Here is a 17,069-nt window from a genome sequence, read left to right as displayed (position 1 = left end):
TTTTTTTTTTATTAGACATTAGACATAACAAACATCAAAAAACACACTAACATGACATCCAAAAAGATAACAAAAAATTCCAGAATAGAAAAAAGAAAAAGAAAAAAAAAACATGAAAAGGGATAAACCAATCTGTTATAAATATAGAAACCAATCATTGGTAGGCTATACTTAAAGAAAACAACAACATATATTAAATCAATTTTCAATTAACTTCAATTCTTTAGCAAATATAATTGTATCACAACATTTTTTGTTATCAATACATTTGAGAGACTCAATATACAATTCAAATTCACTCAAAAAAATCTTCAGACACGGTTTAGAATTACTCAATTTACTCTTATGAATATGGGGCTTTTGATGATGGGAGTTCCGAGTCTGACTCGTTTACGTAAATCCGTTCATTCATTCAAACAGTTCATGTTATAATGGTTTAAACGCCACTTCAGATTATTTTACATCATGACATTGTGGTGCATCATTTTAAATACTCCTAATCGTTCCAGTAAATTCATATTTAGGCACATATTGTCGTTTATTGTGTTTTATTTGTTAATTTTGTATTGTCCCGTTCAGTTTGTTGCACCCATGACATAATGTGCGATTAATTTAAACCCAGTTTAGTGGGTACGTAACGTTGATCAATTATTTTAAACACCATACAATTCAAAATAAATATATATTTCCAGTATCATACTTCCCAACAGTGAGTCAAAGCTTTGAAATACTCCTGTCAACTCAATCATCCGTTCTCGGTTCAGTCAGTCTCGTAAACGAATCGTTCAGACCGGTTTCGTGAATCATCTTTGCATCAATATTATTGTAAAATATTGACTTAACTTTTTTTTGTCAGCAACTTTTGCATTTTTGGTATTATTTAGCCACAATCTTTTCTCTCACTATCAACTACCCTTGTGATCGGGGTTGTGCCTGCACAGGATGGGAAATATTTCTTATCTTAGTTAAATAACATGTATGCAAAATAGAAGTATTCATATAAACTTCAAGGTGAAAAAACAACAACATTTAGATTAAGTCAATTTATTTGAAAGTTCATTTAAAAGAAAATCACTATGTACACAATTACACTCAAATATCCATTCATGATCGGCAATGGACAACAAAACGCTAATAACTTAAAACTCCTGCAATTCAAGTGCATGACTGAAAAAACATCTAATAAAGGTACACTTACACAATCACATCCATTTAAGCAGATTCACACCATAGCACTACAAGTGCAACAGTTAAAACTTCTGCTTGGCACTTGAGTGAGTTGCCTGATTCCAGAGTCTCATGGAGTTGATTATGTGCCCCTAAGCAAGTCCACTTCAATGTGAAGCAGTCATTCAGTGCCTGCAGGAAGAGTTCCTCCTCCAGGGCTGAAATCGGAGCGTCTGAATTGTTCAGTTCATCTGTCCCCAATTCACCATTGAGCTTCAGATTCAGCAGCTCCAAGCCGATCAAAGAGCTTAAAATGCACCAAGAGTTTGTAGTGGTTTTCTCCTTAGTGTGCTACATTGATACATCAGCGCAGTTGTGACAAATATGATTCTATAACCTGCAAAAGAAAAGCAAAAGATGACTAGTAAGAGGAAAAAGTTTAAATTGATTATTGTAAAGTTTTTACTTCATTAATAACACTTCACCTTTGCCGTTTCACCTACAGTTCCTGGAACTGAGCTTAAGTGACTCTTTCCAACCCACAGTTCAAGCAGCATTGTCTTCATTGCCTGAACATTCCTGCTGGATGCAAACATGTTCGGTTACACCTCACAGAAAACATTTATTAGATGTTCTGCCATTTTATTTCCGAATATACATATAAAAATTAAGTCATTTTCACCAGTCACCTGTCATTTGAACAGCCATCACGCAAGCTTATGGAGTTTGTGGAGAGCTCAGACCACCAATTTTTTATGATAGATTGAACCCAGTGTAAAGCTACAATGAGGTGTCTGGAAAAGATTCAACGGTTTAAAAGATTAATTATTTTGTGCAGAATTTATAATGGCAACAGAAAGCAACAAATGTATATCACAATCTATATATACACTGTATGTGTGTGTGTGTGTGTGTGTGTGTGTGTGTGTGTGTGTGTGTGTGTGTGTGTGTGTGTGTAAAAAGGTCAAAATACTTACTCTTCATATTTTGCGTTAAGAATCATTTGTACTTGTGGTAAAAGGTCGACACAACAGCCTATTGAAATGCATGGCTGTTCTTCCTGAAGACTATAGAGGGAGAAACTGGTATCAAACAACAAGTCTGTCAAATCTATAACATGTCTATCAAACTTTTTATGTTGTTTATATGTTGTGAAAAGGTTTTAAATACATTACCTTTTAGTAAGCAAAGGCAAGCAGTCAACAAGCACCCCTGTGTCTTGTATTCTGGGGAAAAAGTTAAAATAAGTTACCAAATTACCATGGTATTCTAATGTCGACACATAAAATGTAGAATTGCAAGCATCAATATGCCAAAAAAAAAAAAGGCAATTCATCATACTGTAAAGATATCATAAATATTTAATTTAAACTACTGTTTTAAGGTTTTTGGAGTTGACCCCCTCCTCCGTATTTTCTAAGTCTCATGCTCACCAAGGCTTGATTTATTTGATCAAAAATACAGTAAAAACAGTAATAATGCAGAATGATTACAAATTTAAACAGGTTTCTATTTTAATACATATTAAAATGTATTAAAAAGCATTTTAAAACTGCAGTCTTTAGTATATGCTAATTTGTTGCTCAAGAAACTTCTTATTATTTGCAATGTTGAAAACAGTTGTGCTGCTTAATATTTTTACATTTAACAACCATGTAAAAGTCTGTTTACTGTCACCTTTGCTGAATAAAATGATACATTTTTCAAAACAAAGTTATGGTAGCGTATAAAAGTGTATATTTTGTGTCATTTTGAACAGTTACAGTAAATGTCAAATTGCTAACCTGTTCAAATATGCCACTAATTCACTTGCGTTTTTCCGCCAAAGAGTCAAAGCAACATTCAGCCTGAGATTCCTTCCAAAGAGCACGTGACTCATTGCTTCATGGTCCTTTGATAACTGAAATTCAACAAATGATTAAGTTAATACAATTACAAATAATACAGTTTTCTGACAGACCACATATAACAGATGTCCCCAAAATGAATGGTGCACCAATTGATCAGTGGCCCATCGGAAGAGCCGGTTAGATGACGCAAAACTTGCGAGACAATTTTTCTATGCGCAGCTAAAATTACTTCACAATATTCCCCGGTCTGGCAGTTCTACCAGGTGTCTGAAAAGGACAATACATTTGCAACGTCATTCCGGAGAACGGAGACATTGCAACACTACAGCAATGACAGCAAGAAACTAAGACAGTGATTTTAGGGCATTTCTTTCCTTCAGAGCAGTGCGCTTTCATTCCTCCCTGAAATGGTAAATGGACTGCATTTATATAGCACATTAACAGACCCATGGCCACCAAAGCGCTTTACATATTGCCTCACATTCACCCATTCATTCGGCTGGGGTTAGGTGTCTTGCTCATGGACACCTCGACACTTGGTCAGGTGGAACCGGGGATTGAACCACCAACCTTCCGGTTTGTAGACAACCTGCATGAACCACTGCCGTCCCAAACTAAAAGCCCACCGCCTAAAAGCCCAAACTTAAAAGGTATAGCAGAGGATCTTTCCTAATTTTAGAAAAATGCACATGCGCAACACTCCCGAGAGGGAACGCTTACATTAACTTTTACTAGCAATGATTTTAAATGGATTTCTCCAAATAGCATGACAAACTTTACCTGTCTAGTAGAATCTTCTTCGCGACTGCGGCATCAGTGGGAAGCCCAACCTGAGCGTTTAGCGCACGCCAGCGTGTGAAATATTCACCCAAAATCACTCTGGTCTTGTTTCTATATTCCGCGGCCTTTCTTTTCTTATCATACACTTCGTATCATTTTTTTCTCTTTCGACCCTCAGCCATTTTCAAAGGAATGGATGAAACCGTAACTCATCACACATAATACACCAGAAAGCGAAAACTACATAGGGACGAGCACGTACGACGGCCTTACGTAAACATATCACCAGAATGATTGACACTTAGGTGGACCAATAGTATAGGCTACCCACCCGGAAAAAGAAAATCCTCCGCTATACATTTAACATCCGAATCATCTAAATCAGCGATTGTCGTAAAATAAACTCTACTGCTAAATTCCAGGATGTGCTAGATAATAAAATGATTTTTAAAATTGCATTAAGCCATGAAAGTGATACTCTCTCTGTTTCCCAGGCGGCTTTCTGTGCGCATGCTCAGAGACGGAGCAACAAGGAACACATACAAGCAAAGTGATCGAGATCATGCAGAAAACACACAGAAATGTCAAAAAGCCTGGCTTGGTGAGTATTCGCTAAAACACCGTCGGTTATGTTTTAAGTGAACATAAACAATAGGGAAATAAGTCGTACTTGTAACAGTATATTGAATTCATGCAATCGGTCTTCAAGTGACAGCACCCTAATATTCTTGTGCCGTCTGTATAATTAATGCTAATCAAACAAGAGAAAAATCACTCATTGCTCTTTAGTAGATTAATATACATTCTTTTGACGAAGACGGTTCTATTTTTTATTTTATTTCTCAGGAATTGCTATATTTGTTCAGCTCTAAGCTGTTCCTAAACACCTCTAGGAGAGGGAATTGAATATGTTGCACATGCTGCTTGCCAATAAATAAATAGCTGTCAATTTTGATACTTTCTCATCTCTTAAATTTTTTATAGTATCATTAGCATTAGAAGCAACTCATATAGTATTATTTATTTCAGTGATCGGTATCATTGATCGTATCGACCAATACTGCTTCTAGTGATCGGTAATCACCCTTTCCAAAAAGAGAGGGGATAAAGACTATATCATTATAACAAGTGGACAATCATGAATAAGAATCAACACAGGAACTAGCTTAGAATGACATGAACAGTCAACACAACAGCACAAAAACTGGCATTAGCATTCAGCTTAACTCACCTCAGTGAAATAATCACTGTACTTGGAGCCAGCTCCTGCCATTTTTGAGGAGTCTGTTGAGTTCACAGGGAACCCACAGTTGTCACTGTGAAGAATAGCCTGCACGTCATCAGGGCAGGTCAGTTCATTTTCTTTGTTTGCCATGTCAGATGTCCTGCTTGCGGTGGGCGATCTCCGACATACTCTTGATCCCACTCCGGATTGGCGCACTTTCTTCTTGCTAACCAACGCTCGCTTTGCTTTGCTGTATTTGTGCACACAACGGCCCACTGGAAATCTGTGGGATGGAGGATAACATTTTTTCCCATGTGAGCTTGTCAAACCAAGGAATAACACTAAAAGTTATTTAGTTTGCATTTGGCCCAAAAACATACCTCTCTTGATCGGTTTCGTCCTTAAGTGAATAATCCACCTGAAAAGAAATAAGAGTTAAAGGGATAGTTCACTTTAAAATGACAATTCTGTCATCATATACTCACCCTCAAGTTGTTTCAAACATTTATGAATTTCTTTCTTCTGCTGAACACAAAGGAAGATATTTTGAAGAATGTCAGTAACCAAACAGTTAACTGGTCCCATTGACTTCCATAGTACTTTTTTTTCCCTACTATGGAAGTCAATGGGACCAGTTAACTGTTTGGTTACCCACATTCTTCAAAATATCTTCTTTTGTGTTCAGCAGAAGAAAAAAATTCATACAGGTTTGAAACAACTTGAGGGTGAGTATGATGACAGAATTGTCATTTTAAAGTGAACTATCCCTTTAAGATAGCGTTCCTAACGGCTGGAATAATAAATAATACATGAATTTTAGCATCATACACACTAAACGACTGAGGACCACACAATACCAGACTTTCAAGCCATTCCCGAAAACAAACATACATTATTACAAACAACTGTAATTTTTTTTTACCGATTCCTCTCTCACCTCCCTCATGTTCTTCTCATCTCCAGAACAAACCATACGTTTGAGAAGATCATGGGGCTGGGCCTGCTTGAGCCTGTGGACTTCTGCATGACTTCCAACATGACTTCCAGTGGCCATAATAAGGTCCTCTAGACAGAGTACAATGCAAACAACACATTAGCTGGCACAGGATGCATGATGTTGTTATTAAAGCAAATAGCTTCTGCAGTCTGTTTACTCAAAGCCTCGATTGTATTGCTTCCATTTAAAAGCTTATAGTCATACTATAATCAAACCACTATTAACACGAGTCAACTGATCTTAATGAAACTTAAAAATGTTAAGCTTTTGCCATTGTTAGACAGTCAGGCACAGTAGTCGATGTAGCATATGGCTTCATCATAAACAGCTAAAACTTTAGATTCCTACAACGCTCTGCGAACTTTTTTGATTATAAAGAAAAACCTATAATAACCAGTAAAAAAAGTTCTGTAAGTTATGTGTTCTATTTATGTAACGTCACAAAAAAACTCTGAAAGTTTTGTGAAGGTTCTTTTTGTTGTTGTTACAAAAACCCACAGATAACGTTATTACGTTATATTTTCAAGAAGTGATGCGTCTCAAAACATATCAAGACAACACTACATACATGTTATGTACAAGTTATAACATTAATATCAACCTACTGTAAAGCATATATCATTACCACATAAAAAAAATAGAAGCTTTGTAATTTTTCAAACGGACGTCTTACCACGTAGCAACGTAATGCTGAGTCAGAGGACACATCTATGAATCGTTTGAAACCCAATTAATAAGTTTCAGAATAACAAGCTAATATTCCTGGTAAATGTCTGAACATCTGTCAGACGAAGCTTTAGGCCTCCGATGATGTGACGTCGCTGTTTAGGTTTAAGGTCTGTTAGCACTAGCGCGCTAATTAAGTCAACTACGCTTTGACAAAACAGTCAATAATTTGTGACTGAATTGCAAAAGACAAGTCTAGAGGTTAGTCCACACTCACACTGGCCTGTGCATATCAAAGCAGTTGATAAAAACACACCAGATAGCTAGTTGCTAAACAAACAAGTCAGGCTAATCACCTGCTAGCAAACAAGGACTTGGCACGTACAAAACATTTAATACGTACAACGTTGGCAGCCAATCGTATTTCGTAAGCACCCACCATAGCATTGTGTAAAGTTGTCTATGCATCCTAGAGCACGTTATATATCCGAGAGCATGTCCATGCACAACCAGGAAGAAACGGGAATTTGGATGGATTTCAGAGGGAAGGAAGAACCATTCAAATAATTACAAACTTGAAATGCTGGGATGGGTGAAGCGCCAGAGGATTGAGGGTTTAGCGACATCTGGTGGGACATAATGGGACTGCGCGGTTTTGGAAAACAACATTTGAGAAGGGTTTGAGAATGAGTATCATAATAACAAGTCAACAGAAACTATAAAACAATACATACAATGTTACCAAAACTTTTTTTTTTTTAAGTAAAAACTATTTGCACATACAACTTTACGGTGCATCTGATTCCAACAGTCCTGAAGGAATTTCCATGCATGCTCGATGCAATCTAGTCCATTTTGAATCAATGTCCAACATAAAATCTGAAGCCCCCGCACCATATAGGCAGAAGATAAGATATTCCCTGTATTTCCTGTTTTAATAATGACAAAGCTGCTTGTTTCAGACTTTTTTTTTTATTAATGGTAACTGGGAACATGTATTGATTAACCACGATTCATTTTGTGATTCTAGAAATGTGAAGAACTGTAGTCTGTTGATAAGAACAGTATTATTCAAGTGAAAGAAACACGTTTTAATTTAAATTAGAGTTTGATTATGTTAACAGATTAGCCTAATCAATTCTACATGTAAATACTTTGAAGTCATGTTGGAAATTTGCCTCCTGGTTGAGATCCACTGTTTAATATAAATAAAAAGAAGCATAGGCCTTTAGATACAAAGGTCTTTTAAGATAATCCAAAATAATATTAAATGTGTTTCACTTTAGTTTTTCAAAGTCATGCTGAACAGAAATGTTTTCAGAAACGATAAAAACCTCAAAAATAAAGGTCCTTAATGACTATCACTGTTAATCTTATTAATAATCTTCAGTAATAATCTTGTTAGGATTGATGTTTTTTTAAAGGTATAAGCTCGTTTTGCTTCTCTTGATGACTTTAAGTTCAAATGTGTCAACAAAGATGATCATGGCAAACAGTGCTGATGTGATCATTAGTAAACCACAAACTAGAATAAAGAGACACATAGTTACTGGTAAATTTCACTCATGAGTCACATTTCACCAATGGTTAATCTCTTGTAACTCTGTCATAATAAATATAGTTAAGATAGAAGTTCAGCCAACTTACAATAGATTTAAGACTGCATATTTCGATTAAACTACGTCTCTGAAGGACTGGTGTAGACTCATAATATGAATGCTGGAGATTTATGAGCTGAACTGAAATGTATTTGAATGTACAGAAGCAGCATGCCGCCAACAGACAGCCATCTTTCTTTCTTTCTTTTTATATCAATCTGCTTTCAGTTATTTTCTAAAATAATATCTGAAGTTAAGCACAAGAAATCAATGCCATTTCTTGAGAATGTGCAGACAAATCTTCCCCACATGGAAATGTGGTAACAAACAAATCATGGAAGACAAATCTTACCACAGTTCACATAAAAAGCTGCTGAACTGATGAGGGAAACTGAGCAAAATAGCCGACATAGGACTCATATTCAGACAGCCACAAAAATTCACTAACATCACCACCATTATTTGGGTTGCGCCTTTCAATAAAAATAATTATAATAGTTACTCTTTCAAGAGTCAATATTAGACTGCAATAGCTAACTTCAATATGTGTAAAAATAGTCTAACCGTTTGAAAAAAAAAGTAAAGATAAACAGACTTGATTTCCTTAGTTTTCATTGGAAGGAAAATTGCAGACACTGGGGAACATAAATACTTTCTTCACAGCACTTGTTTTAAAGAAAATATTGGGAAAATTACATTTAATTGACTTGAAATTACATTCAAATGTACGCTTCCGGTCAATGATTTGGGGCACTGAGATTTAAAAAAGTTATGCTCACCAAGGCTGCATTTATTTGACCAAAAATACAGTACAAACAGAACTATTGTGAAATTTTATTCCAATTTGAAATATCTATTTTAATATATTTTTAAAGTGTAATTTATTACACTCTAAAAAATGCTGGGTTGTTTTAACCCAATTTTGGGTCAAATGTGGACAAACCCAGCCATTGGGTTATTTTTTTTAATTGCATTTTTGACCCAACGTTTGGGTTTGTCCATATTCGACCCAAAATTGGGTTAAAACAACCCAGCATTTTTTAGAGTGGGCAAAGCTGAATTTTCAGCATCATTACTCCAGTCTTGAGTGTCACGATCCTTCAGAAATCATTCTATTATTCTTATTTGAAGCACAGGAAACATTTATTTTTTATTATCAGTGTTGAAAACAGTCGTGTTGCGTAATATTTTTTGCAGTGCATTTTTTCTGAATTCTTTGATGAATAGAAAATAATAATAAAAAAGGCATTGTTTTTTATTGGCAGAAGTTTTTTTTTTAAGCATTTTGCATCCACATTTTTTTCTGTTCATGCATTCCCTGGGCATTGAACACACGACCTTGGTGTCTGTAGCGCCACTGCTGTCTATTGCTGAGCTTTAATAATGTTTTCACAATTGAGTTCTGAAATCTGAGTCCTTTAGTCTGTCTTGATTTAAGCAAGCATGGATACAGACGGTTGGATCCACTTGTTTCTCTATTTCACAGATGTTATAGCCACATATTATATTTGCAAGTGATGATATAATGATGATATCATCTATAAAGGAGGTGACATTTGATATATAAACTATTCAGGCTTGTAACATTTTGCTCCTTAAATGGACATCTAATCTCTGATCTTGTGCATTAGCATGACTAGGCAGACCTCCACCTGTGATGTAACATCTTAAGTCAACAGTAAAGAGAGGAATGTGTGTGACACAGACACAGTTAACATCTGCTCTCCTCTTCATCCGGTTGTTGAGATCACTGAGGTTTTGGGACGATGGCTCTCATTTCACCTCTAATGACAAAACCTGGGATCAGGCTGACGCTGGCTCCTGCTTACGCTTTGAGATATATCAAAAATATAATAGATTAGCTGCATTATTACTTTTTTTTTTTTTTTTTTTTTTTTTGCATGAATTTACAGACAAAACCATAAAAAGCTAAGAAAAGCAAGTATAAAGTTAACTAAACACTTATTATACATCAGAGAGAGTCATATATTATTGATTAGTCTGTATAGAAAAAAAATCCACTTTTCACTCATTCACAGTTTGGTTCCTTGTGCTGAGTTGCAGGATTGATATTCACAACGGAAATATTAGTCGATATCTTCTTTTGAGATCATTATTCACCTGGATTTTTTTCTGGTTGCCAATAAGATGTTTGCTGGATGGTTAACAATATGTCCAAAACTAATACAAACTGATCTAGGATAGTTAATTTTGAATATCTTCTGGTCGGATACCAAAACACTTAATTTCATGCAACCACCAGATGGCGATATGAAGCTGTGAAAACTGAAAAGTGTGTGTGGGTGAGCTGCTGTTTATGAACTCTCACAACTCAATCTCAAACTTTCTTCTGTGGCGTAACCATCACTTCTGTACATATTGAAATTAGTTTGAACAAGTGAATTCAAACCTCAAATTAGCATTAGTGATAGTTTAACCAGCCATCTTTTGTGTCTCCAGATACTCTCTGACCTTACTAACCCTAATATAAACTTTGACCTCTGAACTCATTTTGCTTGGTTAACCTGACATTACACCTGACCTAGCTTAGAATAAATACACTTTATGGTCAATTCAATTCTCTAGTTTTTCACTTCAATGTTCGCCTAGCGACATCTCAAAGTTCAAACTTATCTCACAGGTGTGCAAACAAAAGGAACCAATACAAACAAACAAAAAAGCCATATTTCTCTGCCAGTAATGCGAGTCAGGGTTAATTTTCCTCATTTGTTTCCATACATATATATTCTGTAAGTGCATCACATTTTTCAAGCATGTCATTTAAAGCAATAAGGGCAGTTTTTACTTCAACTGCCACCCTGTCTAGCTCAATGGCTGTTTGGATTCGGCCCTCTTGATGCCATTGTTTTCTTCAGACGTTGATGTGAACAGGATTATGAAGAGTTTATTCAGTGCAGATTCGTCGAGGGGCATGTGCAGGAGCTCATGTATGGGTTATATGTCCAACATACCTGGAGTATCTGTACACTGGAACCTATACACACTTCGGAGGACTGTGCTATGGGTACTGCCGTTATATGTGAATGTTTTTTAAAAAGTTCCCTAATTAAAAAAGAAGAAGAAGTTTAGTAGAGCTAGTTTTAATGTAATATGCATATTTAAAAGTGATAGATCCACTGGATCAGTCTGATTTATAAATCATTTAGTCCAGATTGTACAGCAACATAAATATATGTACGGCATAGTACATATCACGTTCATGAGACTTATTGTGCTTTTTTTTATTTTTTTTATAAAAGTGCCCAGAATATTACGAATATTCTTTTGTGTTCCACAAGCAAGTTCATGTAGATTTGGAAAACCATAGTCCACTAATTTCTGGAGTGAACCATCTCCTTAAGCAGGTAAAACAAAAAGCATGAATCAAAACAAGTTTTTACAAATATGATCCATTGCCTTTAATTAAATCTGTTTTGACTTGTTATAGTGAATGTGGTCTGAACAGACATTAAAAAACTCTCAAGAGGATGTGATCAACTCTTTCAAACCCATACAACTGAACATTGAATGCACACACACACATGCTCTGTTTCGCTATATTTTTTGGGTGATTTCAGGTTTTACTATCCTTGTGGGGACATCCCCAATGCAATATAAACCTGTACACACACGCGCGCACGCGCACGCACGCACGCAAACACACGCACGCACGCACGCAAACACACGCACGCACGCTAAGACCAGACAATATAACTCTGTGTGATGGAATTAGAAAAAGGAAGTGCTGGAAAAACAGCACTGAGGGTAGGAAACCAGTCATTGTTTTCCAGCCAGTATTTGCTGTGTGTGGGAAGATTGACAGGACTGAGATTCCAGATCCTGCAGGCTGGCCAGACTCTCTCCTCTCTGCAGGGAGGTAAGATGATACCTCGAGTGGCGTATGAGACCTGACTGCCAACATGGAGCTGGGGTGTATTCATCATGGTGCCCGTGGACTTAAACCTGCCACTGCAGGCAACCTGTGCCAAGATTTACTTCATCTGAAAGAGACATTACAAAGAGATCATGTATGCCAGTTGGGTTCCGCCTTAAAGATAAACTAAAGGTAATTACGATTGTGTCAGTCTAAGTACCTCCCAGTGTGACTTCAATATAATGTAATGATATAATGATAGTGCAATACACTTACTATAGGCAATGGCTGCATAGGAAAACTGATAAATGCTGTCTTCGGAGGACGCATTCGAAGGTCGGAAGGCATCAAGACACGTCCGAATCCACTTCCTGTCTCCTGAGATACCGTCATCTGATCCATTTTTGAAGGCAGCATAGATGTATCCTTCTCTGCCTTTGATATCCCACAATCCTTTGCTTTCCATTCTGTGACAGTTGAGCAAGAAAAACAAAGGCTTGTCATCAGTTTGTGTGTAAATGTACATTTGTGATCAATGTTTTCCACTTATGATGTAATTTCTAGCGGGAAATCATAGTCATTAAATATTCACTGTAGCTTTCACTGCTGAAATGTGACCATGGACCACAAAACCAGTCACATGGGTAATTTCTGACATTGAGATTTATACATCACATGAAAGCTGAATAAATAAGCTTTCCATTGATGTATGGTTTGTTAGGATAGGACACTATTTGGTCGAGATATACTATTTGAAAATCTGGAATCTGAGGGTGCAAAAAAATCGAAACATTGAGAAAATCTCCTTTAAAGTCCGCGTGAACCGGAAGTTGCAAACGACTTTTCTCAAGTGTTGTGACGCATTTCCGAGTGAAAGGGAATATTGAACAGAGGGCAGGGTTTTACTTCAGCGCTCCTCCTCTCCATCTCTCGCCCATAGCAGAGTAACGGTTCGAGGGGAGTGGCTAAGCGTTTAAACAACCCAAGTTCTCATGCCTACGTCATCAGAAAAAAGAACCATTCCAGACCCGGAGGTAACTTTTCAGACTTTGATTAAAGATAACTTCGGCAAACAATTTTTTCCCGTGTATTAACTTGCACGGATTAATTGTTCACCACAAGACTAGTAATATCCGCTAACAAAGTAAATAGGGTCAATTTTGATTTCATGCCGACTTTAAAGTTGTCTATTTATGTTTGCGATTGTGCTGCATTCACTTTTTATATATTTACGGTAGGAAATTTACACAATATCTTCATGGAACATGATCTTTAAAGCAGGGCTATGCAGTTTCGGGAATTTCTTCGCTGTATTCTCGCTTTTTGCTCGCAGGTTTCTCTATAGAGCTCCCCCTACAGCTTCGGAATAGATATTTGACAACACTGTCGAAAAACTCATTGGTGACTCTCAGATACCAGAGGCTATAGATCAACGGCATCACAGAAGACGGGGCATTCTTCTTCATTCGGGTTCGAACAGCGTGAGGGAGTGACAGAATTTTAGCAGATTTATTTTTGCCGTAAAGCAATTCGTTACATCGCGAGACCTGATATCACGCGATACTTCCTGACGCGCCTACCGGCCCAAAGTTGCAAGGGTGTTTTTCCCGCTCACAGGCGATAAGGGGGTGCGAGACGACCACCATTCAACCCGAAAAAAGTAATATAACCATTCCAATGACTCCGAAGCTGTTCAGTTAAGGTAAAAAACCTGCATAGTTCACCTTTAACATCCTAACTCTTTTGGCATAAAAGAAAAATCTATAATTTTGCCCCATTCAATGTATTTTTGGCTATTGCCACAAATATACCCGTGCGACTTATGACTGGTTTTGTGATGCAGGGTCACATATATTCCCTGCAAATATTCACTGAAAGCAAATATTCTATTGAGAAGTCAAGCAGTGTTTGTGCATGAAGGTAACGGCTGAAACTGACTTCTGAGGAGGCATAACGGTTTAATGATCTACAACAAAAGAGAGAGCTTGGTGATAACTTAGCAAATATTGAATTACTACAACAGTGATTTCTCGCTGTATGAAATCATATATTTACACACAAAATGACCAACAATCACAAATTTCAGATGCCATCTTTATTTTTTAGCTTAACTGTCACAGAATGGAAAGCCCAGGATTGTGTGAAATCAAAGTTAGAGAAAGACACATCTATGCTGCCGGGATCAGATGACGATATCTCAGGAGACAGGGAGTAGCCTAAAGCTAACACTGGATTCGGATGTGCCTTGATGCCTTCTTACTTTGGAATGCGTCCTCCCAAAGCAGCATTTTTAAGCTTTCGAATGTATCCATAATAGATTTATTTAAAAAAAATGTTTAACATCTTAATGATAACGACACAAAAGAATAACATTTTTCTTCCCCAGGTGATGGAAGATAAAAACATTGACAGCCAATCAAAATCCACCCGAATTTAAAGAGCTGGATTGCACACTTATAGTAAACAAATGTTATCATGCGTTGGTGTAGACACTAATGTGAACGGGCCTCAAACATGCCGTTATTTCATCCACCGATTGTGATCAGTCACTATTTGGTTCATCAGAAAGAAAAAAACTCTGAAAGAAGTCGTTAGCATTAGTTGTGGTATAGACTTCCCTATTCTTGTAGATTTATTAAAACTTTGTAGTTATTGTTATACTGTACTTATCATCATTGGTGTGAATGGGCCTTAAATGATAACAGACGTTTCATTTTTGTGTGAATTTGTCCTTTAACACTTCTATAAATCTGTGGTTGTAAAACACACAAAAGATGCTTTCTTTGTATTCACCTATTTGAGCACCTAAACACTGGAGTCTGGCCAAATAGCACATATGCCAGCGTTTTGAATCGTGCAGATTTGCGTGTGTATTACGCAGGCTGTCCTGCTTTATGTACGGTTTCCCTGGGGTAATGAATCGATAATGTACTGTTGATTTTCACAAGATGGGTTACTTCCCGACAGTGCCAAAGTTCCTCAGAGGACCCTGACATCAAACAGCCACACATTGTCATGTGCTTTCTCACAACAAATTACATTTACCACAGACTTAGAGAAAATAGTTTCCATTTGACTTTTCGCAGTCCACCCTTTGCCTCATGACAAAGCAAGGCGTTGGGAGTGTGATATCAGATGAGCTAAGAATGCACATTTTTGCATTTGGCAGATGCTTTTAACCAAAGCACCTTCATTCAATAAATATTTTAAACGTCAGTGTGTTCCCTGGGAGTCAAACCCATGAAGTCAGTGATGCTAGTGCCATGCATCCATTTAGCTAGGAACAATTATCAGCCAAATCAGTCAGGTGTTATCAGACAGCCACATGAAGAACTTTTTCTTCAGGTTTTATTATAAATAATATGCACTAACTTGTATAGTCTGTGTTGGTCGGGTGAAAGCGTGAACGTCATAAAACCTTCCCCACATGTTTGTGGGAGTCATGACGGCCGACACTGATCCAGCTGTAGTCTGAGTGATACCAGAATCACTCTGGGAGTAATTTAAAAAATTTCAGACACAATCAGACCAATAAATCCATAGAAGATTCATAAAGGGCCACCAAATTGTCAACAAGCCCTGGGGCCACACGCTAAGTAGCGAGATTCTACTCCGCATCAGTTCATCTGTTCTTACTTTTTCATGGGGATCCAGGCGCTGAGTCAGTCTTTGGCTCGCTGCTCATTACATCACTGTCATATTTCATACAGAAACCAAAGTGACAGAGTGAGAAGAGGCTTTAAAGTTCATAACTTCCAATAGATGAGGTTCAGAGTCGCAGCTTTGCAGTATTTTGTTGTTGGTTGTTCTCATCTGCAGTGAAAAGACAACTGGGTAATACAAACATTTCAAGCTGGATTATCACAATTATGAGATACTTTGGAAATTGCAATGGTAGTTCACTCAAAAATGTCAATTCTGTCTTAATTGTCTCATGTTGGTCCAACCCTGTATGACTTTCTTTTTTTTTCTGTGGAACGTACACTGTAAAAAAATACAACTTGTGTTTTGAATGACAAATTCAGTTTTCTCAAAAACATTTTTTTTTTTTTTACAGTGTAGAAGATATTTTGATGAATGTTGGTAACCAAATAATTTTACCACTGACTTCTGTTGTGTGCACAAAAAACACTTTTTGACATTTCTCAAAATATCTTTATATTTTACAGAAGAAAGTCATACAGGTTTGAATTCAAATGAGGGTGAGTAAATGATGGCAGAATTTTAATTTGTGGGTAAACTAGAACTTTAAACTAGTCAAAACAACATAGCACAGCACTGTTTATGATACTACAAAAGTCATTTACAGCCTTTAAGTGGATTACATTTCCTAATTATGAGGTATGTGCACATGAATGACCAAGCAAAGCCATATTTACCTGTGGGACATTTTGAATTCTCAATTATAGCAAAGTTGCGACACTGGAAGCTTTCATGTAGCTCAAACAGTAGAGCGTTGGCGCTAGCATTACCAAGGTCATGGGTTTGATTCCCAGGGAAAGCAAGATCTGACAACATGTAACTTGAATGCAATGTAATTTGCTTTGGAAAAAAGCGTCTGCCAAATGCATAAATGTAAATGGATGCCCAAATTATTCATTTATTTTATACGACAGAGTTCATAGTCCATCACCCTTTGTGGTTTGCTTTGTGAAAATTAGTTTTTCTTTAGACACCATGCATAAATAGTAAATATTAAAAGTACTTGTCCAAAAAAAGATTTTTGTTTGATTTGTTTTGGCTACATTTGTATTTCATTTCCAACTTGAATGCATGACCTTGGCTTTCCAGGTCTATTGGAAGTCAGAGAAGGTCAGCAAACTTTGCTCTCTAGAAAGTTTCTACTATACCTTGAACATGAACCATTTTCATCAGTTTGGATTGTTAAACACGCCCACTTTTTTGTGCACAA

General features: G+C 36.8%; 1 protein-coding gene and 1 long non-coding RNA gene across 15 annotated transcripts; both read right to left on the bottom strand.

Moving 5' to 3' along the window:
- Nucleotides 1-13: 13 nt before the first annotated feature.
- On the bottom strand, nucleotides 14-7,630 carry katnbl1 (katanin p80 subunit B-like 1). Of its 14 annotated transcripts, none has more exons than XM_079583710.1 (11): nucleotides 7,469-7,630; nucleotides 7,125-7,330; nucleotides 5,960-6,087; nucleotides 5,403-5,440; nucleotides 5,029-5,305; nucleotides 2,952-3,067; nucleotides 2,343-2,393; nucleotides 2,145-2,234; nucleotides 1,857-1,961; nucleotides 1,653-1,746; nucleotides 14-1,564 (listed from the first exon to the last, which is right to left on the bottom strand). In XM_079583710.1, the coding sequence occupies exons 3-11, from the start codon at nucleotides 6,074-6,076 to the stop codon at nucleotides 1,532-1,534; spliced, it is 921 nt and encodes a 306-aa protein (XP_079439836.1). In that variant the 5' UTR covers nucleotides 6,077-6,087; nucleotides 7,125-7,330; nucleotides 7,469-7,630; the 3' UTR covers nucleotides 14-1,531. The 14 variants fall into 14 exon arrangements, with proteins under 14 accessions (XP_079439836.1, XP_079439834.1, XP_079439840.1 ...); XM_079583708.1 differs by having other exon boundaries at nucleotides 1,653-1,749; nucleotides 7,469-7,555; XM_079583714.1 differs by lacking the exon at nucleotides 7,469-7,630 and having other exon boundaries at nucleotides 1,653-1,749; nucleotides 5,945-6,087; nucleotides 7,125-7,275.
- Nucleotides 7,631-11,683: 4,053 nt separating this feature from the next.
- LOC306983372 lies at nucleotides 11,684-15,970 on the bottom strand. The gene is made up of 3 exons (XR_013794341.1): nucleotides 15,794-15,970; nucleotides 12,434-12,624; nucleotides 11,684-12,284 (listed from the first exon to the last, which is right to left on the bottom strand). It is a non-coding gene; the product is annotated as an uncharacterized lncRNA (long non-coding RNA).
- Nucleotides 15,971-17,069: the final 1,099 nt, after the last annotated feature.

The sequence above is a fragment of the Phoxinus phoxinus genome (genome assembly GCF_949152265.1).
Source record: "Phoxinus phoxinus genome assembly, chromosome: 16".
NCBI classification, from domain to species: domain Eukaryota; kingdom Metazoa; phylum Chordata; class Actinopteri; order Cypriniformes; family Leuciscidae; genus Phoxinus; species Phoxinus phoxinus.
Note: the sequence above shows the minus strand (reverse complement) of the source record. Positions and strands in the feature narration are given on the sequence as shown.

What these genes read in the sequence shown, in the direction of transcription:
- katnbl1 (XM_079583706.1), bottom strand. Translation starts at nt 6,076, where the DNA reads ATGGCCACTGGAAGTCATGTTGGAAGTCATGCAGAAGTCCACAGGCTC. An exon ending in ACAGTGATTATTTCACTGAG is followed by an intron (nt 3,068 to 5,028) that starts GTGAGTTAAGCT and finishes GTTGAATTTCAG; the next exon opens with TTATCAAAGGACCATGAAGC. An exon ending in TTAGTGGCATATTTGAACAG is followed by an intron (nt 2,394 to 2,951) that starts GTTAGCAATTTG and finishes CTTTTTCCCCAG; the next exon opens with AATACAAGACACAGGGGTGC.